The sequence below is a fragment of the Thrips palmi genome, unplaced genomic scaffold (assembly GCF_012932325.1).
Source record: "Thrips palmi isolate BJ-2018 unplaced genomic scaffold, TpBJ-2018v1 HiC_scaffold_19, whole genome shotgun sequence".
Taxonomy (NCBI): domain Eukaryota; kingdom Metazoa; phylum Arthropoda; class Insecta; order Thysanoptera; family Thripidae; genus Thrips; species Thrips palmi.
Window position 1 is genome coordinate 12,158,644 of NW_023144628.1, and position 23,296 is coordinate 12,181,939.

The 23,296-nt window shown below is 54.6% G+C and overlaps 1 protein-coding gene across 1 annotated transcript; it reads right to left on the reverse strand.

The window, feature by feature from the left end:
• Nucleotides 1–16,886: 16,886 nt before the first annotated feature.
• LOC117646119 (TBC1 domain family member 16) lies at nt 16,887–23,293 on the reverse strand. The gene is made up of 15 exons (XM_034386836.1): nt 22,642–23,293; nt 22,201–22,393; nt 22,049–22,118; nt 21,767–21,956; nt 21,506–21,692; nt 21,274–21,416; nt 21,066–21,197; nt 20,756–20,975; nt 20,561–20,684; nt 20,316–20,455; nt 20,053–20,196; nt 19,785–19,971; nt 19,579–19,685; nt 19,264–19,480; nt 16,887–19,171 (listed from the first exon to the last, which is right to left on the reverse strand). The coding sequence occupies exons 1-15, from the start codon at nt 22,739–22,741 to the stop codon at nt 18,977–18,979; spliced, it is 2,349 nt and encodes a 782-aa protein (XP_034242727.1). The 5' UTR covers nt 22,742–23,293; the 3' UTR covers nt 16,887–18,976.
• Between the last annotated feature and the right edge of the window lie 3 nt (nt 23,294–23,296).

Genomic DNA, 23,296 nt, shown 5'->3' on the forward strand with positions numbered 1-23,296 from the left:
ACCCGGTGCCTGTGTGTGCCCACCTGTGCCCACCTGCGCCCACCTGTGCCTCCGGCGCGTCAAACGCCATTGATGGGGTTATGACGGCGATGATTGCCTCGGGCAGCCGGGACCGACCTCCCCCGCAGGACCCCACACTTTTTATTTAGATCGGCGAAACGAGTTGTGTGGCCCCTCGCAGCGAAAAATGCAATCAAAAAATGGAAGGAGAGGGAGGGAGAGGAGGATGTGGCTATGCATTATTGCATGCATGGCCGTCGTCGTGCTCCGTTCCTTAACAAGAAGCGCACACCATTGCCATTAGTCGTGCCGCCGGCAGCAGGCAAGAGGCAAGCAAGCCAGCCAGGCAAGAGGCAGGCAAGAGGCACGCAGGCAAGAGGCAAGCAGGAGGCAAGCAGGCAAGAGGCAAGCAAGAGGCAAGCAAGAGGCAAGCAGGCAAGAGGCAAGCAGGCAAGAGGCAAGCAGGAGGAAAGCAGGCAAGCAGGCAAGAGGAAAGCAAGAGGCAAGCAGGCAAGCAGGCAAGAGGCACACAGGAACGGCAAGCAGGCAAGAGGAGGCAAGAGGCAAGCAGGCACAGTGAAGGAGGCAAAGCACAAGGGCAAGCAGGAACAAACGCAGCAAGCGCAAGAGAGCAAGCAAGGAAGCAGCAAGCAGGCAAGAGCAGAGGCAAGCAGGCAAGAGGCAAGCAAGAGGCAAGCAGGCAAGCAGGCAAGAAGCAAGCAAGAGGCCAGCAGGCCAGCCAGGGCGTCCAAAAACAACGACAGTCAGAATGCCGACCCTTTTTTGCGGTGTGCATTGCGTGCGTGCGCGTGTTTGTATGGCCAGCGTTCGTGGGATTGGCAGCTTTTTGCCAAAAAGAAGAAGGAGCAGGAGCGCGTGGAGCGCGATGGTGGACATGAGCCATAAAGCCCTCAAGTCTGCAGGCGTCTTCCTGGATGCCCCCCGCCTTCCTGCGACATGGGTGTCCACAGCGACAAAAACGACACACGACGAGCGGAAGGGGAGAATCTTACAAATGAATCGTTCAAGTCGTCCGTTTGTCAGGGGAAGGTAGGGGCCTGTCGTCGGCTCATCCAGACGGTGGCACTCGTTTGTTTGCAGTCGGCTGCTGTGAGTGCGTCGCCATGGCGTCGCCGTGGCGTTGCCATTCAACCCCTCGCAGTCTGATAACGAGGCAGAGGCACCCCGGGCCGACTGGGCCTCGGACTGGGCCTCGGACTGGGCCGACGGCGTCATTAAGGAAGCGGCGCGCAAAAAAAGCGGCCGGCTTGCAGCGGCGGCTTCACATTGCGATGAAAAACAAACGTAGTGCGGCCATTCCAGAGTCCCTCTGCCTCGCTCTGCTTATCGGCTCGCGGGAATCGCGCAGCGCTAATTGGCTTTTGTCCTCCCGCATTCCATATCGGCTTTATACGGTCAAATATTACGTACACCGCCATAGCGTGGCGCCACGCCGCGACGCGAGCATGGGGCAGTCCTCGAGTATGGATCTCTACCAAGCACTTGACGGTACCGATCGATTCCTCGTGCGCAGTGATCGACCGATGCCCCGTGTGTTCAACTCGAGTCCTTTTTGAGGACTGTGGAGCTCAAACCGCGACCCGCTTGCCAGAGTTTCAGCGTAACATCTATCTAGCGAAGGCTGGCAGACGTTCAAACACTTCTGCATTGCTTGGCCGACGTCATCCAGGGAACCTAACCTCGTTCCACGCCAGTCCAAGGCGGCTGACGGGGCTGTAAAAAGCGCTTAGGCGTTGCTTAGCGCCCATTGGCCATTACGTGCCGCCTTTTCTGGCGGGGTACGGGCAGCGCGGTCTGTGCTGCACGGGTTGCGCTGCAAGAGGTAGGTGACCGCTGGCTTGCCGGCTGGCTGCTGCCTGGCTGTGCCTGGCTGTGCGGCTGCCGTGGGGCGGGGCGGGGGGGGGGGGGACCACTTGCTCTCACCTTGACACTGCTGCGGGGCCCAAGAGCATCCCCCCCCCTTCTCTGTGCCTCGAGGCGCGATGGGTTGCTGCAGCCCGGCTGGTCCTAAGGCACGGCGGGGTCCGTGAAGCAGATCGAGTTTTACGCGTCAAGCCACAGCGACGCCGGCGCGTCTAGGATTTCCAGACTGCTCTCCGAGTCCCACTGGACTGGGTACGCGAAGCGCCTTAGCGGAGATTAACCGGCGCTTTGCGCGTTGGCTAGGCCGTTCCAGAGTGCCGAAGATGGATCAAGCGGCGCCCGAGTCAGGCCTGACGAGTGCTGCAGCGGCGGCAGCGGCCTGAGCATTCACTTATCGCACGCCGTTTGGCAGCGATTCAGATTGAGATTGATTAAGCGCAGGGTGATCCTGGCCGGCCGGCGCGTCCATCCTCGCGTCCATCCTCGCGTCCATCCTCGCGTCCATCCTCGCGTCCATCCTCGCGTCCATCCTCGCGTCCATCCTCGCGTCCATCCTCGCGTCCATCCTCGCGTCCATCCTCGCGTCCATCCTCGCGTCCATCCTCGCGTCCATCCTCACGTCCATCCTCGCGTCCATCCTCGCGTCCAGCCGATCCTCGGCCGACAGGAAAATGAACGTCCGGCCGCTGCAGCGAGCTGGAGCCCCGGCACCGCCACTGGAGCGCACTGGAGCCCGGCCGCTGGACAGGCAAAAGGAAGAATCTGCCTGGCAGCAGTGCAGCCGGGCACTAGACGAGCGGCAGTGCAGGCACACAATCGCCCCGCTGCCAGCCCTGCCCTGCCCGCCCTGCCAGCCGTCAAGGCCTGTCTGGCCGTCCGGCCGCGCGGGCCCTCTGGCTTTTGGCTGATCCGTAGAAGGGTGAAGGGCCGGGACGAGCGGCGCGGCCAGGCGGACCGAGTGCAGCCGAAGCCGGGAGGAGCCGAGCCGAGCCGAAGCAGTTCCAGGGTCGGCGCACTGAACTTGCAGACTGCTCATCCCAGGTCCAGTTCGACGCCCCGGGCAGCCCTGGGCAGCCCTGGGCACGGCCAGGCCCGAGCCCTGCCGGCCACTTACAGAGCCATCACGCTTTTCAGCAAAGCCAGGCGTAGCGCGGTCCCTCCAAAGCCTTTTTTATAAATCTTCTTTTTCCTTCGTGGGACGGACGGGGTGTCCGGCTTGGCGAGTGGGGCGTGTGACGAGGCAGAGTGGGAGGGAGAAAAAGGGAGGGGGAGGCGGGGGGAGTGGCCCGGAGGAAGGGAAGAGTTTCCGGAAAGTAACAGTACACATACCAGGGCAGAGTGGCCAAGGCAGTCAGTCCATGGATGCCACAGTTCCACTGAGAGATAAATACTCGCACGGAAACTCTGTTGTACGTAGTCTCTCGCGCCGCACAGCGGGCCAGAAGACCGGTGGAGGCGGCCAAAACTCTAGACGCGTTTTGAGCTCCAGAGTCGCTAAACAGGACTCGAACCGAACGTGTGACCCTACAAATGGCTTCCCCGTTCGGAGAGCAATCCATTGGTGGGGTCACACGTTCGCTTCGAGTCTCGTTTAGCGACTCTGGAGCTCAAAACGCGTCTAGAGTTTTGGCCGCCTCCACCGGTCTTCTGGCCCACTGTGCGGCGCTGGAGCTCGGTGCGCACGAGGGGCGCACGCACGCCCGGCCCCGTGACATCACGCCGAGGAACGGGCAGGCCGATTGGGCATCGGGCAGAGCGCCTGCCTCGTCTTCCTGAATCGTCGACGCCGTCAAGTACAAGGTTGTCACGAGCGTGTTGGCGCGAGCATGCATGGGTCGGCGCCTCTTGCCTCCTCTGCCTCCTCGGGCTCCAAAGACGCGCCAGCCGCCAGTGGAGGCACCAAGGCTGCGCTGCGGTCCAACTTCCCCGCCAGCATCCTGGTGGCGCCGCCTCTTTCCGTGTCTGCGACGTGTCGGCGTGGATCGCGGGTTCGAAGCCCTAACCCAACCGAGAGGACTCTATCCCCACGTGACGCGGCGGCTCTCCTCGCCCTTGAGAGCGCGGCCGATAACGTAACCCGGGCCAGGGCCTTGGCCAGGGCCATGGTTAGGGCGGCCAGAGTGAGAGTGGAATGCTCGAGATTGGGCGGCCCTGATTGGTCGGGGCGTCGGGACCAGGCCAAGGACTCCGTCATCGGGCGGCCCGTCGCTCATGCTCTCATCGGGCAGGGCAGACAGAGCAGCACAATGGCATCCGTGTTTCGGGTGCGAGCGCCTCGGAGCGCCTGCACTGCGGCCGAGGCCGTCCCGTCGAGCAGCGGGCCGCCGCGGGTGGCCTACCCTCGCAGGGGCTCTGGGCGCTGGCCGACGACGGACACGTGTACGTGGACACGGCGGCCCGGTCGGCCATGTCCTTGGGGAGAAAGTAAAGAAGACATATCTGCTGCCGCCACGCGGGGCTTGGGGCCCAGCAAGGGGGGCACAGGAAGTCCAGGACCACGCCGCCAACAGGCACCGCGTATTCTACGAGCGCTTTGCCGCTCTGCGACTTAGATCGCCGTGGGCCGGTCTAATGAGGCGAGAACACGAAGGTGGACGGTGGTAATGGGGCTTTACGGGCGAGAACCAGAGGGGAATAACGAGGCAAGACCCATTTTTTGCGGTTCAATGTTTTTTTTTCGAGCATTATTTTCGTCCGCTGCCTGCGGCCAGCATGATGCGTCGGGGCGTGCGCGCCTGGCCGCGGGGGACAGCGCGTCGCCATGGCGTCGCAACGCCTCGCGCCTCCACATGACCCCCCGCGGGGCCCTCCGCAGACCTGCCGGCCGGGCCGGGCCGGCCAGGCCGCCAGCGACAACAGCGGCCGTAGCGGGACACTGGCCCGCATAGCAGACGACACGGCGACGCACGACGCTCGGCGCACGGGGCGACGCTGGCGGCGCGGCGACGCGAAACGCAGCGCTGCGCACGGACGGACGGGCAGCGCGGCGGCGTCGACGGCCGCGAGTGGGGCACAGCGCCACGGCCGGGGTCGCGCCAAGTTCACGTTCAAGTCCAGCTTGTTGGGCTCCGCGGGGCGAGGCACAGTGGGCCAGAAGACCGGTGGAGGCGGCCAAAACTCTGGACGCGTTTTGAGCTCCACAGTCACTAAATGGGACTCGAACCGAATGTGTGACCCCACCAATGGATTGCTCTCCGAACGAGGAATCCATTGGTGGGGTCACACGTTCGGTTCAAGTCCTGTTCAGCGACTGTGGAGCTCGCCGCCTCCACCGGTCTTCTGGCCCACTGTGCGAGGTGGCCGTCCAGTATGGCACTGTCCTGCTGCGGCCGTTGCGTCACGCATCCTCGCAGTCACGCTTCCGCGGTGCACCCAGAGTGCAATCCGCGCCGCCATGGTGCACCGGGTCCCGCCCCGCCCCGCCGATGCAACGCCGTTCGCCACCACGGCGCAGCGCGGCGTCAAGCGCTTTCGGTTTCGGACCCAGGCTGCCGCCCAGGCCGGCCGGGCGGAGGCGCCGCGCCGCGCCCCGGACAGCCTCCACGACGACGCCCAGGCCCTGCACTCTGCAGCAGCCCCGCGGATGTCCTTGAGTACCCGGCGGTCGTGGTGGCCGTGGCCGTGCTCGGCGTGGCCGAGGTCGCCGTCGGCGTGCATCAGCGAGCCATGATGTTCGGCCGACCCGATTCGGCGCGGAGCCCGGTACCGTTCCTTACCGATCATAACACCGCGAGAAAGGAGGACATGACGGCGGCGGGGAGCGGCGGGGACGGTGGAGGCACCGCGCGAACCCCCCGGCTCGCTTTTGTATCTGTGCCCACTGTCTCGCTGTCTCGCTGTCTGCTCTAGCGCGCGATGAGTGGCAACAGGTTCTCGAAGTCCAGCGCAGAGGCAGCAAAAAGAAGTCTGGGGAATTTCGGAAGATGAGGACGGTCACACACGCTCGGGGCATACATTATTACTCAACAAGGTATAGCGCCGGAGACGCGTGGCCTGGGTAGTCGGCGGCGCCCGCCACACTGCGGCCCCCACCCCGCCCCACCCCGCCCGCCCGCCCGTCCGCCCCGCCCCGCGCCCGGCTTACGGTACGCTGTTCTCAATTCGAGTCGAAACGGGTTGTGGTAGGGGAAAGATGTGTGTTTGTGTGCGCGCGCGTGTGCGTGTGAGTGAGTGTGTGTGCGTGTGTGCGCCTGCGCCTTGGTCAGCCATCACCGAGCACTATCAGAGCACATTCAAGCAGAAAGAAGGTCGTGCGTCATTTTGCGAGCTCCCAAAGCGACAGGGGCAGCAGAGGCGGATCCAGTGCCCGCCTGAGGGGGCGGGAAAAGTATCGCTTTTTCTCTGCTTACAGGGGCAAAATGGCGCTTTTCCCCTGCCTTTCATGTGTTTACCTACACCGAGAAAACAAACGTGGTCCATTCCGCACGAGGTGGTGAGGTCTATGGCCCGAAAGATTTGACCACGTTTCATGGTGTGGTCATCGCACTTCAAGGCGCAAACGTGGTCAACCTTATCGAGGCCCTATCATTTAACATGGCGCAAACGTGGCGGATTCCGCGTTTGGTGATGCGGAGACGAGGCTGACCTACGCCGCGTCACCAAACGTGGTCAAGTCCGCGGCCACACCACACGTGCGGAATTGGCCGCGTTTGTTTTCTCAGTATAGGACAGAGGGAATTGCCCTTACAAGCCCCTCGCTGGATCCATGCCTCACACCCAAACACAAATTCCCAATGAAACAAGGAAAATGCCGCTCCTGTTCGCCTAGTTGTATAACACGTTGCCAAACGGAGCGCCAAATGTGGCGGGGCAGGCCTATTGGGCCAGGCCGTCTGGAAGGCACTCGGCCAACAAAAAGAGGCGCCCCTTTGAATGGAATGCGACCAGGCGGCCGTTACTGGGTCAAATTAATCCGCTGGATTCTACCGCGCGTATTCATATCGAGTTAAGTCACCAGCCCAAAACACTCGTCTTCCTCTTTTACTTCTCGTAAAAGTGGCATTTGGTGCGATTGGGGTTCGATGTCGCTGCAACCGGGGCGGAAGGATCTGTAGTTTAGACTACACTGGAAAAATACTGATTTTTTGAAATGGTAAACTTAATTTTTAAATACTTTTTTCATTTGCTTTTTTCAATGCTCTGAAATGTATTGTGAAATTGCAAATAAACTGCATCAGACTGCAGACCGAGGGGGTAGCAACTCCCAAAAATCGCGGCCCGACTATTACGTTTTGAGACTATTACGCGTAATAGATGGGATATTACGTATATTACGCGGCTATTACGTTCTATTACGGACTATTGTGCTTCGCGGTTATTACGCTTTGAAAAACAGCGCCAAATCTTTCACGTTGCTTCCGCTTCCTGCAACATACTCGTGTTATGAAAAATTCCGCTGCACATTTGCAGTGCACAGTTTTTCTTTTCTTTTTTGGTTATTTTTGAAGGTTGTTCGAAGTTATTTACTAGAACTAGGTCCAAATCAGGTGAATTTTCAAAGTGGTCCAAATCAAGATCTTCTTTCAGAAATGGATTCGTCTCGTCAAGACAAACAAAAAATGTCAACACATCTCATAGGTTTGGATGGGAATGACAACGTTATTGAGCTTCAAAAGTACCAAGAAGGTCATTTCTTGACCATCTATGCAAGTTTGTAGGTGAATAGCCTTTTTATGTTCCATCCAAACCTATGACATACGTTGACATTTTTTTGTCTTGTCGAGACAAATCCATTTCTGTAAGAAGATCTTGATTTGGACCAATTGGAAAATTCACTCAAACCGCTGAGAAATATTACAAGATTGGATTTCAAGGCGGCACTTGTAACGTCAAGTTGAAAAGATCTCGGGTTAAATTCATTTCCAAAAAGTTTTAGTAAATTTTCAAAATCGTCTAAACTGACTTTGATGTCATGAAATGACTGCACTGTACAAATTAGGGTAAGGTTACCAAACATGGATCACTTTTTAAATAATCTTCTCTAGATCGAAATTAAGTATGGGTTGACTACTATTTTTGAATCTAATATAGATGCTTACCTTACTGGTCATATTGCTACCAAAAATGGTACCTCTAACTCGAATACTTTGGAAGTTGTGAGGACAAGAAAATATGGCTATTTTTGCTAAGGTTAGGTTAGGGTGGTCCAATCATGGATCACCCCACCAGCGTACGGACACAAAGCAAGGTATGCATTCAGCAGTCCCAGAATATCAAACTGGTCTGTCCAAAGTGCACGATGAAAAATTTTGAAGTGACTGCGGTGATTGCTTGGCCCAGAATCAGGGGTGCAAAAATCACCTTTATGAAAGTCATTTTTCCATCGATTTTCGGGGGCCTGTTTTAGGTGTCTTTCTAAACGCAACCCTGCAGAGTAGAGAGACGCAGTTACAAACTTGTCAGCTTCACATCGAACAGTCAAAGGGTCAGTCTAAGCAAGGAAAGACAGAAATTTAGAATCTGGTCACCTGGTCTTTAGTTATAGACCCCCAAACAGAAATGATCCATGTTTGGTACCCCGATCCATGTTCGGCACTTTACCCTAAGGTGATCGCCGTCCTTCCAGGTACAGTAAACGCTGTACCTCTAGGTACAGTAAACACCGTGCTTCTAAGTACGGCAAATCCTGTTAATAAATTAACGGAGAATACCCTACATTTTTCGCACAGTGTACCCCCTCCACCCGACTCTGGGGGAATGCCGACAACCGTGCGTGGAGTATAGCCAACGCCATCAGGAGCTGTCAATACTCCCTGACAGGGGCATTTCTGACCTATTACGCGGTTATTACGCGGCTATTACGATAATATTACGTGTATTACGTTATTATTACCGATATTACGCGACTATTTCGGTTATTACGCCGTCATTACGGCTATTACGTTGTTATTACAGAGCAGGTGACCCGACTATTACGCGAGTTGCTACCCCCTCGCTGCAGACCTGCATCGGGCTGGCCGTGGGCAGTGGCCAAACGTCGCGGATGGTTGTCGCTGTCGCTTCGTCGCAACGTCTAGACCGTCTAAACAGGAAAATAGCGGGCGACGCGCTTTGACCTGACGGAGCCCTCCGTCGTTCTGTCTCTCTCGCACCCCTTCGGAGTGCCCCTTGGAGGCGAGAGCAACGAGAGCACTGTTCGGAATCGACCACCAGAAGCCAGTGCGGCGCGGTTTCGGAACCAGGAGCTCGTCGGCGGCGCCCGGGGCCGCGACGGCGCACAGTGGGCCAGAAGACCGGTGGAGGCGGCCAAAACTCTAGACGCGTTTTGAGCTGCAGCGTCGCTAAACAGGACTCGAACCGAACGTGTGACCCTACTAATGGCTTCCTCGTTCGGAGAGCAATCCATTGGTGGGGTCACACGTTCGCTTCGAGTCTCATTTAGCGACTCGGGAGCTCAAAACGCGTCTAGAGTTTCGGCCGCCTCCACCGGTCTTCTGGCCCACTGTGCGGCGGTCGCGGCATCGCGGCGAGTCGAGAAATTACGTCTTGCAGTTATGCGCTTCCCTTTGTTTCGGTCACCGCGACTCCCGCGATCTATTTCCGTTGCCACCGAGTGGGTGTTGCTGCTGCTGCTGTTGTTTGTTGTTGTTGTTGCTGCTGCTGTTGTTTGTTGATGTTGTTGTTGTTGTTGTTGGCGGCGTCGTCGCCGCCCGCTGGCCCACAATCGCGAATCGCGCCTTCTGGATTATGAGGTCAGCCACTGGCTGCCAATAATTGGACGAGAGACGCGAGACGGTCCAGACTTTTTGGCGACAAGGGGAGCGAAAAAAAAGGATGAAAGAGGACAAAAAGACGCGACGACTTTCTTTCCTGTTGTCTCCGCGTTCGGCATTCGGCCGCGCTCGTTTCCAAGTCGAGAAAGAAGAAGGTTGGCCTGTGCCGCCTGTGCGATGGACGAGAACCGACTTCCACAAATTGGAGCGCCTTCAGTTTTGTATTGTTTGTTTCGCCGGATTCGTCGGGGTAAATAACTTTTTTCCTTTTCTTTTTTTTCTTTTTTTGCAAAAAGAATTGCCGGCGATTCATTGATGAGGCCAAACCCCCTCCCTGAAACCGATACAGTACTGACTTCACTGTGTTTATTAATTTTGATATCATTAAAACAAGACTTTTGTTGTTGTTGTTGTTGTTGTTGTTGTTGTTGTTGTTATAGATTCATTTCAGTTCTGTGAGCGGCGTGTTCGACAGGAGGATTCGCACCGGCCGGCCGGCCGCCCTCGGCAGCGCGGACTAATAGATCGTCAAGGAGTCTCTCATCTCCTCTTCACATGTTTTTTTTTCTCCCTCTCGCTCTATCCTGGGGACTTGGTGATTAATAGTCCCATTGTGGTGCAGGGCAGGGTCGGGCGGCCGTCCAAGGGCCAAGGCCATAGGGCCACTGGGCTAGGGCCACTGGGCTAGGGCCACTGGGCTAGGGCCACTGGGCTAGGGCCACTGGGCTAGGGCCACTGGGCTAGGGCCACTGGGCTAGGGCCACTGGGCTAGGGCCACTGGGCTAGGGCCACTGGGCTAGGGCCACTGGGCTAGGGCCACTGGGCTAGGGCCACTGGGCTAGGGCCACTGGGCTAGGGCCACTGGGCTAGGGCCACTGGGCTAGGGCCACTGGGCTAGGGCCACTGGGCTAGGGCCACTGGGCTAGGGCCACTGGGCTAGGGCCACTGGGCTAGGGCCACTGGGCTAGGGCCACTGGGCTAGGGCCACTGGGCTAGGGCCACTGGGCTAGGGCCACTGGGCTAGGGCCACTGGGCTAGGGCCGAGGCCGAGCAGCTGGGTCAACAGGTAGGCGGATCTGGATCTGAAGAGAGACGCCCCAGGTGAGCTGTGAGCAGCGTGAGACTCAGGCAAAAGTTATTATCCCTTCCATTTGCATATTTTAGCCTCGCCTAATTCAAGATGCCAACAACAACAACGGTGTTCCATCGCGTCGTGATGGTTATTCGTCCGATGGGCACGCGGTGATAATTGAATTAGGGCGACGACCCGCCAAAATGAACGCGATTGGCGGGCAGTGCTTTCTCGCTCGGCCTCCCTCCTCGCACTCACGGCGTGTCCCGTCACGGTGCGAGAGAGACAGAGCGACTGCAGCCTCGGCCTGCCCGTCCGCGATAAGCGCCACGCACCTCGCGCCAGTTTGATGAGTTTGTTGAACTCGATGGACACCGCCGGTAGCGAGGCGCGGTGCGAAGCCTCGCGTAGCGTAGCCCACTTTTGGACCTCGCCAGGAATGGGGCGCTGGCAAGGCGTAGCAAGGCGTAGCCGGGGGCGTCGCACAGTGGGCTAGAAGACCGGCGGAGGCGGCCAAAACTGCAGACGCGTTCTCCAGAGTCGCTGAGCAGGACTCGAACCGAGCGTGTGACCCCACCAATGGATTCCTCGGTCGGAGAGCGATCCGTTGGTGGGGTCACACGTTCGGTTCGAGTCCTGCTCAGCGACTCTGGAGCTCAAAACGCGTCTAGAGTTTCGGCCGCCTCCACCGGTCTTCTGGCCCACTGTGCGTCGCGCGTCCGCGTGGGGGCGATCTGCGCCGCGACCTTCAGGGGTGACCCGGCCGGGCAGGCCGCCAGGCCGCCGTGGACTCGAGCAGGCCGACGACCCTCGCGGCTACGCGTAGCTTGTCGGTAGAGCCCCTGAGACCCGCTCCAAGTTGACCCAGAAGCTAGAAGCGCCGCACTGCGCCGCACTTCAAGGCAGCAGCGCCCTTGCCAACCTTTCCCAGCAATTGGAGAAAGCCCGCGCTGGACTCGTCTCTCTCCCCCTCCACCTCTCTTTCTCGCACTCAGGGGCGTCCCGTTTGGGTGCGAGGGAGACGGACCGACACGCCCCGCTCGGAATCGGCTCGCAGGACACGATGAAAAGCAGTGTCGACCCCCAGCGGCCGGCCGGGCCGCGAGGCAGGGAGGCAGTGGAGGTGGCATGAGGCGCAGCCAGACGTGAGTGACCTGGTTTCAGGGCGCGAGGCGCGAGGCGACAGAGTGTGTGTGAGATGTGGGAGTGCATGCAGGGCGGCGCGAGGGAAGCCTGGCCGTGGCCGTGGCGGCAGGGCCAGGGGCGGCAGGGCCAGGGCCAGGGGCAACGGGCAACGAGTCAGCCGACCGGCTGTTGCAGCAGCAGCCAGCCAGCCGTCCGGGATCATGCAGTAGCGGGGCGCGGCGGGGAGGGGCGGCGGCCTCCAGTGCCTCGAGTAGCCTTGCACTTGGGCCCCCCTTTTCCCCTTTCCACCATCGGACAGGTCTATCGCATTTCGTTGCGATATTATGGATGAGTATTGACTCCATTCCTGTTTTTCTTGCAAGATGGTTGAAAATAATCGATGGCGAAAATAATGCTGCTGTGCGCGGGCTGGTGCGTGCAGCTGACTGGACGTGCTCTCCTCTCTGGAATCTGGAATGCGTCCAGAGAGTCAGACGCCGGGACGCGTGGCGCGCCGAGCGTCGCGACGCCCCGCACTGCAGTGCATGCACACTGTACACGCGGCGCTTCAACAATGTCCGCGGCGGCGTCCGCGTCTGCCGTCGCCGCCCGGCGTTCAAGTCTCCAGGACGCCCAGCTCGACGGCCAACGCGCGCTCTGCAGGAGCAGGCTCGACACTCGAAATGGGAAAACGACAACAACACCGCCACCTGAGCGCGCACAGAAATGCGAAAAATGGCATGCCCGTGCTGGACTCCAGCCTCCAGCGGGCAGTCTCCAGCGAGACGACTGCCTGGAACGAGTCAGACAGCCGGGGCAGACGGAGTCCCGGCCCGTCCCGGCGTCCGGGCCCGTCCAGGCTCACTCGGCCACCACAAGATCACCAACCGCATTGCAGGTTGTTCACCCTTCCCTGGACTGCCCTTTGCTTGTTGCAAAGTCACCGAGACGGCCGGCGCAGTGCGCAGGGCGCAGGGCCCAGGGCGCAGGGCCCAGGGCGCAGGGCGCAGGGCGCAGGGCGCAGGGCCCAGGGCGCAGGGCCCAGGGCGCAGGGCCCAGGGCGCAGGGCCCCTCTCAATGAAGCGGTTACATAATGTAGCGGTGCCGGCAGTTGTTCTCCGGGCGGCACCGTGCACCGTGACGACGCAGGAGGGAGGCGTCGCGGCGCCGTGTGAATGTGCGCATGCCTGAGTGTGTGTGGTGTGTGTGTGTGTGAGGTAGCGGTGCCGGCGCGGTGCCCCCGGCAGGCCGAAGCCCACTAGCGGGGCCCAAGCAGGGCGATCTGGTCGGACCTGATCGGCGAGGGAAGTGCCAAAGCCGATGCCTAATAGCCGGCCGGGGACCATCCCTTGCAGCGTCACCATTAATCAATGAGACTTGCACGGTCATCGAGGCCAAATCGGCGGAAACGAAGGCAACAAAAAAAAGTGGGCTGGTATTTGAACCTACTTCGACCGCGCCGGTTCCCCGGCCCGCCCGGTGCAGACGTCAGTGGAGTCCTGCAGAGTGTTGCGGAGGCCTCGTGGCGTCCAGTTTCCAGGAAGGGCGCTTCGCCGTCGCCCCACCTCGCCTCGCCCGCCCCGCCCCGCCTCCGGCAAACCTAGCTAGCGACGACGGACACGACGAGAACGGGGCTTAGCCGTGTCCACTGCCCGTCGAGGCTTCCGTCAACAACAAGGAGTGTGGTGACAGGCCCGGCGACGTCCTGCGACGTCCTGCGACGCCGCGGCACTTACCGGCGAGGGGTTTATTCCTGAGCGATGCTTGGTGCAGGTCGAGCAGGCCGTCTTGGCGGAGCCGAGTCGAGTAGAATCCACTGCACTGGCACTGCACTCCACGATCACACACACACACGCACAACGGCCATGCGTCGCGGCCGAGCACTGGCAAGGGCCGACCCCTCGAGGACCCTGCCGATGCGCGTCGATCTTTTTTCCGGCCGGTCCCTTCGATCCACGCGCCTCTCGCACGACGACGTCCGCGCGCCGTTGGCGGCGTTGGCGGCGACGGCTGGGTGCGGGACTGCGCGGGGCCTGGCGCGACGCGCGACGCGACGCCGGACGTCCCCGTCGACGGGGCGCTAGGGACGCTGTCGGAGAGCGGCGACGGCGGCGACAGCGGCGCGGCGCCAGCAGAGGGAGCGACACCGCAGAACGAGGCGAGCGGGCCGAGCTGCGGCGAGCGAGTGATGCGGAGAGTCCACGGGGAGGACCCGTAGCCCCTAGTCCACGCCAGTCCACGCCACGCCGTCCGCCCTGCCTGCTGCCTGGCCTGCCTGGCCTGCCTCGCCGCCGTCCCGAACCGGACCAGAGCCCACGGCGGAGCCACGGCGGAGCCCCCAAGCCCCCGATGAGCCGCCAGGTAAGGGGCGTAGCGGCGGCGGGGCGGGGCGGGGCGCGGGGCCGCACAGCACAGAGGCACGGAGGTAGTGGCAGCGGCGGCGGCAGCGGCGGCCGGACAGGTGCGCGGGAAGGCGGGGGGGGTGGGGCGCGGGGTCGGCGGGGGCGTGGCGGGGCGGCCGACGGGGCCCCGTCGCCGCGGAAGGAGCTCGCCGATCAACTCGGGGCTCTTGCTCGTCTTTGGGGGATTCGATCCTCCGTCCTCCGGGGGAATTCCCTGGCTGCTGGGCCGCCTGGCGGCGGGCGGCTCGCCTCTGCGCCGGCGCCAGGGCAGCTCAGCGACGGGCAGGGCGCCGGGGTGCCGCGGCACCACGGGGAAATGGCGACACTGGTAAAACAAAAACGGCGGCTGGCGGGGCGTCGGGACGGCGAGGCACATGCTGGAAAGGCCGGGCGAGCGAGTGAACCCCAAAGCCACCCCATGCCGCCCCGCCACGCCCACGCCGTTCCACCTGACGTCAACGCGTCCGCAGACCGGCCAGGACCGGCGGCCCGCCTGCCATGCAGCAGGCGTCGAATCCAGAATCCAGAACGCGGCCGCGGTGCGGAAGCGGCCGAGATGGAGGCCAGATCGCCTTGTCCCTAGGGCACGACACGGCACGACTGCCAACGAGCCCGTATGGAAAAAATCGTCTGCGAATGCATTGCTTTTTGTCGGCTTAATCGGATCGTTTGCGGACCGTTCTCAGCTAGACGGCAGACAAATCGCGATCAAGACGCAGTCAACTCTAAGACAGGACGCAAACAGGGGCCAGACGGATTCGGACTTGGGCCCGCAGTGCATGCGCGGGCAAAAGTCAGGCCGAAAGTAGCGTGTTCGCAGACACGGCGCGGCCCATCCGCCGACCGTCCGCAGACCGTCCGCAGACAATAAGTACCTCAATCGGTCTGCGGAACGTCTGCGGACTGTGGGGTGTCGGAGCTCGGCTCGGCACAGCTACGTCACAGCTCGTCTTCAGGTCGTCTACGGAACGTTTGCGGAAGGTGTGGTGAACGTCTGCGAACCGTCTGCGATTCGTCGGGAATCAAACAACAACACAAACAAAAACAAGAGCGTGAGTCGCGGCCTGGGCGACTCGAACCCGCAGCCTTAGGGCGCTGTTCAGAGACGCTACCCACTTGGCCAGAGTGGGAAGTCTGAGAGGAGCGTCGCGAGGCTGCGTCAAGTTCCGCGCAGCCGCCCCGACTTCGGTTACCGGACTTGCAAAACAATGTGAACGATCTACAAATCAAAGTGTTTACTTGTGCGCTGTAACTGGAGCGTACTTGACTATGTACGCTGCAACTAGAGCGTACTGGCAAGTACGTAGTGCGTACACTATATTTGAAGCGGACATCAGACAAGTACGCTCCGTTACAGCGCACAAGTAAACACTTTGATTTGTAGATCGTTCACATTGTTTTGCAAGTCCGGTAACCGAAGTCGGGGCGGCTGCGCGGAACTTGACGCAGCCTCGCGACGCTCCTCTCAGACTTCCCACTCTGGCCAAGTGGGTAGCGTCTCTGAACAGCTGCCCTAAGGCTGCGGGTTCGAGTCGCCCAGGCCGCGACTCACGCTCTTGTTTTTGTTTGTGTTGTTGTTTGATTCCCGACGAATCGCAGACGGTTCGCAGACGTTCACCACACCTTTCCCCAAACGTTCCGTAGACGACCTGAAGACGAGCTGTGACGTAGCTGTGCCGAGCCGAGCTCCGACACCCCACAGTCCGCAGACGTTCCGCAGACCGATTGAGGTACTTATTTGTCTGCGGACGGTCTGCGGACGGTCGGCGGATGGGCCGCGCCGTGTCTGCGAACACGCTACTTTCGGCCTGACTTTTGCCCGCGCATGCACTGCGGGCCCAAGTCCGAATCCTGTCTGGCCCCTGTTTGCGTCCTGTCTTAGAGTTGACTGCGTCTTGATCGCGATTTGTCTGCCGTCTAGCTGAGAACGGTCCGCAAACGATCCGATTAAGCCGACAAAAAGCAATGCATTCGCAGACGATTTTTTCCATACGGGAGCGGACTTTGATCTGGCGCAGATTTGGCGGTCCAGCCGGCCCCTCTGCTGGGCCGCTTGGGGCCGCTGGGCTCTGACCCACAGTCGCCAAGCCCCACGTCGACGCGGAGCAAAGAAAGAGGGCAGGGGGAGGGTTGATTCGAGTTTCCGGCAGGGCGAAGACCTCGGCTGGAAGTCCTTGATCTCAAACTACTGTAGGCAGTGCAGTGTAGCTGGCGCCGTAGTCCGCGACGCCCCCGCCCCCTCCCCCGTCGGGCACCGGGCCGCGCCGGCAGCCTACGGCAGGCGGCCCCACCGGCACGGAGCGGGCGCCTCGCCTGCAAGGCCCTGGCTCTGGCTGCCCTGGCCGGGCGTAGCAGGGCGTCCCGGCTAAGCGCCTCTAGCGCCTCAGACCTGTGCTGTCCGTGTGAATGACCTGCCAGTGGCAACAGCAGCAACAGCTGGGCCCGGCCTCCAAGGCCTGGCCGAGTACTAGAGTACCTCCTGCCAATAAAGATTGCGTTGCATTAGCCACGGCTGCTCGGCGCGGACGGGGGACTGGGGCCGAGGTGGTGGGGAAAGAGTGGCAGGAGATGTCATTCTGGTGGACTATGGATTATTTTCTATCCTACACCTTTCCTGCCCTTTCATACGAGCGAGTGTGTGCAAAAATGCACGAGGATGCGTTAAAGTAACAAAACAAAGCAGGCCATTAATTAGTTGTATAACATGTTTTTATTAGTCAAGACAATATTTACCTTTACCTATTAGGTACGGCAAAATTGTTGGGATAAAATTTTTAAAATAACACACATTAGTTTGATGAATAATCAGAGATAATGTTTGATTTGCAATTCAGCGACCTACTGTAGTGTAAAAGTTTCACACAAAGAGAGAAAAGAAAACTTACCCTGAGGTTTTGTTCTGAAAACGATTTGATGACAGACAACAGAACACACCCATGCAAGAATCAAATCAATACCACAATTATAAAAAGTGCAGGAAAAAACAAAAAAAAAACAAGTTTCCTGTCGATTAAAATATTTAAAATGACTTGGAAAATACCATCACACGCCCATTAAACGAAACCAACAAACAACACAATTGACTTAGATACACAAGCAAAACAAACAACATTTTGTGCTGTACATAGTATTTCAAAATACATGTGCTCAACATTACCTCTCCCTAAAAAAGGGAACCACAGATAAACAGTCCAAAAAAAGACTAAAACTTAATTGTGAGCACAATGCATTTAGCATAGTAGCACCAATATAAGACATATCCCCTAAGAAATTTAAGAAGCGCCCATAAAAAACAGTATACATAGTTCTAGAAATTGAACATTTTGATATATCTTTGGTTAAATTAGTGCAGTAAAGCAACCTTTCAGATCAAATTATGCAGATCATCAATTGACTTGACTATCAAGAAGATGAATAAGAGTTAATGAAATTCCTCATTTTACCTATCATGAAATGTGGTTGCAGACAAGAACAGTGTCACCAAAATGGTTACATAGTGGTACTTACAAACTTTCCCTCACTTAATCCTAAAATTGAAATATTCAAGGCCGTCAACATTTCCTAGAATTACGTAAAACACAGCATGGAATGGCAGAGTTTGCAAAATAGAGATATATAGCAAGGAGATCAGTACATTACATACTATTATGGGAACAGAAGCCTCATGACTATAACCCAACCCACGAGGTACACAGTTTGGCATGAAGCTCATATCTTCGCTCGGCTATAAATAATCTGATACAGGTGTTCTGGAAAAAGCATGTTAACAATTTATAGCTTTGTTTCTACAGAAACAGTTCAAAATGTAAATCAGTGAATTAACCTACACATGAGACCACATGTTTGAGGATATGCATTATACACGGGCCAAGTTTTAGAAATCAAATAAAACTAACAGTCATAGAATCTAATACCCCATTAATTACAAACAGTATTTGCCAATCCATAAAAAAGGAATTAACTTGTCTTTGGTCATACTCTATAAAATTGATAACAGAACTACTGCAGTTTTTAACTTATAAATAGTCAATCTATCATTGTCAATACAGAACAGAAAAATCAATTGTTCAACAAAATATAATGATATGTTGATATTTGGGCCTCCTTGCATCGTCCTATATCATTTTTTTTTTCAAATGCATGTGTGGTTTAAGAACCTTTAAGAATAACAACAGTCTTTATATTACAAAATAAATCACAAAGCACCATCCATCAAATAGAACACAACAATGCTACACATTAGACTTTGGAATTAAAAATTGAGATGGAAAAACTGGAACTATGGCGGCAAGAATGATGACACATTTACCATAAGTACTAAGAGAAAAAGTACTTGGGTAGGATTAAATACGTATTGACAGACTAGCAATATGGAAACATCAATAAACAAAAAAAACTAATACGGCAACAAATTTTGAGCTTCATGGCAACATAAATACCCATAAACTAAAACAGTTCAGTAACTTGAGAGCTCAATCTTAAATTACAAACATGGCAACAAACAATAGAACAAGTTTAAGATATTTTTCCAGACATCAAACAGTAGCACCAACATGTATCACTAATGTGATGTTTTAACCATATAGATATTTTATACACCTTATAAAGCAAACAAGCCAAAATGCAGAGAGATAGATAAGATAAAGCAGATTGGTCATCAGCCCAAAGTAAATTTGTTTGGCCCAAAAGAAATACTGTCACAAACAGATTTTTAAACAACTGCAATTCAGACAGAGATTCAATACACATCATGGATATGCCTCCAAGTAAAGAAACTTTGACTAATCATCTGCACTATTTGCCTTATCTGGAGCAGCACTGTATGGACAAGGACTGGAGAGGCAAGACGTACCATTGCACTCTACTACAGGGGCATGTGATGAATCCCACATTCCTGGCCCACACATTTGGCAAAGCCCAGCCAATGTGCATGGTATACATGGCATTTGCCTGAACTGATGAAGAAGGCCACGAGCCTACAATTTAAACACAAAGCACATAATTCAGAATTGCCTCTACCAAAGATTAAGTTCACAGCAGATAATGAAAATGCAATGAAACAACTTACCTTCCGTAAAATGAGATGACCATCCATGAACATGGCAAGGGAACTGAAATGTAGAAGCATTTCGTCTGTATGCAAATCTTGGGCTATCACATCATCAGCATACACTGACAGTATGGACAGACAGAGAAATAAGTGGAAGTAGTCAGTGATGTAGTTGGCCCAGCATGCTTCCCACATGGCAAGCGCAAGTGGCTCTGGAAATTCTCTCTTGAAGCACCTGCAAAACCAGAAGTTATGAAATGAGTTTCATTGATGCGGCTGGCTGAGAAGCAGAATGTTTTGTACATTTGAAATATACTTTCTGTCACCACTTACAACAATATCCAACGGTGACAGAAAAGCAGCTCCATAGCATCAGTGTGTCGCTCTAAATGGTTGAAAAATGAGGGTAACATTACTCTTATCAATTCTCGTAAGTATGTCTGAAACAATGTTCAAGAGAACAATTAATATGGTATCAAATACAGACAGCAAACAATGCAAGCATCAAATGCAGTTAAGCTAAATCTTAAAAGTCTCACTAGTGATCGATCCATATCACCATCTGTAGGAGTGCATACAAAGGAAGCTCTTTGCATTAGACCAACAAAACACCAGAAAGCATCAGCTTCATTCTTCATTTCCACTAAAACTGGTGCTAGCAGATCTGACATGCCCTGAGTGTATCCAGCACCTTTATTGTAGATGGCATAGTTCAAGAGAATGTTCCTAAAACAATGTTAAACATGCGTTTTTGATGCAACCAAGAAACCACCAACTTTAATAGTACATGCAAGAAGGGAAGCTCACTTCATAACATCGATGTTAGGATTATCAGATCCAGCAAAATAAGGGTTAGCACGGTCAGTTCGAATGACATCTTTCTCAACAATGCATTGAACATTACGGAAAAATTCATCATATTCTTCACCTGTTAAGGATTCACGCTTTTCCCTTAAGAGAAGGAATACAGAGTAGAAGAGTTAGTAGGAGCTTGAGAGCAAAGAATTTACAAGAGTTATAATCTAGCTAGAATTGTATATGACATGCATAAACTGGAGGGAAAATCTTACAGAATACTCAAGTACTCTTGCCTACGAAGAGCTTGAACTTGTTCTCTTTCATCATAAGTTGACTGGAATGGGTAACAGTGCAAAAGGAAGGGCCACACAACGCTCCTTAAACTTGGCTCTAGACCACCAAAGAAGATACCCTGCAAAGAGACGACAATCATTCAATATTTTAATTTATTCTTATAAGCTGGACAAACATAATTAATTTGAGTTTCTCAAAAGCAATGCATGAAAGACATCTGTACCTTACGAAGAGTCAAGTCATCTTCAATTTGCCCCTCAGGATTCAGAACTTGTATCCATACATCTAAATCCACAACACCAATTTGGCCCTCTTCAGGATGCAACTCATCCTCCCCCACTTCAGGTCTACAACCAAGACACAAATAATAACCACTCTGCAGTAAATCTTTTGAATTAAAATATTTCCTGTTATGTACCTGCAAATCATAAAATGACGGTATGGTAGTGTATCTTGTATTCCTGTTTGTTGAGGAGAATGTAGAAGAAAGCTCCACTCATTAAGAACTGCTGCAAGATGGTCCAATCCTCCGTGGTGAAAGTGAAGAATTTTATACTGACTCTCTTGAGAAGCAACAACCAGTTGTCCACTGGTGCATTCTATGTCATTGAAGAATAATCGAAGAGACCTCATTTGACCTTTTAACAGGGAAAGAAGGAAAAGCAGAATGTCAATATGTGCAGTAAATGCAAGACACTTATATTTTCCAAGCATTTGATATCACATACCGAGGTCAACTGAAAATCTCCTACAATTGTGTGTTCTTCTGACGACAGGAGATGCAGTCACACTCTCAGGAAATGTTAGGTTGTGTCGAAGAGCAAGTAGTTCAGGAGAACTCAGCCATGCAGGCATATCATCTAGGAGCAAAGCTATATGTTGATTAAAATTCTTTAATTTAATAAAGTGAAGGAATCTTTGGGGAGTAAATCTCACCAGATGTCTGAAAAGATGGAGGACATGAAGGATGAAGAAAACTGCAAGTGGATGCAGTAGAAGGGGATCTCTGTCGAAGAGATTCACATTCCTGAGGTGAAGTGTTATCTTCAGGCTCGACAATGCTGACTAAGAAGTCCTCTCTGCTTGATCAAGGAGGAAACTTTAATTAATTTGAAGTTTAAAAGTTGAGATTAAAAGTTTTCTTTAAACAGATGTATACCACACATACCCTTTCGGCCCAGGTTGGAGGGAGAGCACTCCAGCCTTGGATGGTGCATCGGTTGAGGAATTGGAGCCATTTACTGCATGAGTTGGACTTGGAGTGGGGGGTAAGTTGACATGAAGCTTGTCTGCTGCTTCTTCTGGAAAGTTACTTTCCCCTTCTTGAGTAGCCAAAGAAGTTGACTCATCAGAAACTGGAATTATTGAAAACATAAAATTAGTGAATGAAGCTCATAAATATCTACCGGCCATAAGTAAGTGCCTTTACTTGATGTGGCAGCAGTGCTTTCCAAGTTTCGCTCCCGAAGACTGTTTGAGCTTGGAGGTTCTGATGTTGCAAGGCTTGGTGGGCCACTCTTGGGAGTAGACTCCCAACTCTCGCCTCCAGAGCTACGGCGTCTAAACTCACGGTAAGTGGTCCGATAGTTTGCATCATGAAGACGATCTTCAGCCAAGCACTGTTTGATTAAACAAGATGTGTGTAAGTTACAGAAAGGTCTACCACACTCTATCAACAGTTTGAAAACAAAAGCAAGCATTTATAGCAAACCTTCAAACAAGATTCCTTGCCACAGGGTAGAGTAACATCATTAGATGAGAGTGAATCACTCCTTTCATCTCTGAAACAAAAATAATAATTAACACCTCACCTACTCAATTTTAACCGGTTAAAAAACTTGTACTACTACAGGAAAAAAGTACCTGTAATTGTGTCTTTGAATAGCACCAGGATGTTTGTGGAGAGTACTGTTCGGAATCCAACTTAAATGTAAAGTTCTAATTTTGTGCTGGGGTCCTGACAATTGACAACTGACAGAGAGATACCCAGGGTGATGAACAACGTCACAAGCTTGTCTCAGCAATGCAGGGGGATGGACACACACATTATTTTTGCCTGCAAAAACAAAGATCACAGGTATAGTATCACATGACGGAATACAGAGATAAAGATACAATGAATATTTGAGAGGTCACTCCAACAGAGAGACATGACAACCTGAGAAATGGCCACTCACAAAATTATTCAAATGCAGCAGTAAGTCATTAAAAGAGTAAAACTGAGAATGTAAACAAAGCCCAGCTGTGCAAATAAGTCCAGAGGTTGTATCACACTTAGCACCTGAGGAATGCCCTCACACTTACAGAACACGACTTCTCCCTCGTTGAATGGGGGGTTCTTGAGCTCGCTCCCTCCGCCCAGGATGTAGTTGGAGGCTTTTTTCAAAATGTTTGGCAGCGGCATGATGGGCTGCAGGGCCCGGAGGGGGCGGATGAGGCGGACCAGAGGAGCACTGATCACTTCCCCGGCTAATTGAGCTCACGACTCGGACTAGGCAGGGCGACCACCTTCGCTTTGAGTGCCCAGTCATTTCGTGTTGACAGGCGGTCGTGCGCGGGCAGTGAGAACGACTCTAGGCATTGTCTAAGGGCGAAAAGCACACAACATATGCTACTTAACCTTCTAATCTACAGCTCTGTCAACCATCTTGGATCGGCTGCTGTGCTGCGGCGCAGAGAGCGCCACTAGCGCGCCTTGCGGCGACGGGATGAACTAGCTTTGTTTTGGGATGCAAAAAACCAAAAAACACTACTCGGAAGAATACTAATGAAAGTTTATCAAACCAATAAAAAGGCTGTATCTTTTGCAAAAACTTCATTGATTCGGGAAACTCATATTCCCCACTCTGTGTTCTGGTTCTTGGTTGTGGTTGTCAAACAAACCAGAGCAGACGACGCACAGGTTCACAGCCCCCAAGAGCGGTAGAGCCATAAGGAATCTACACCGATAAAACTCATT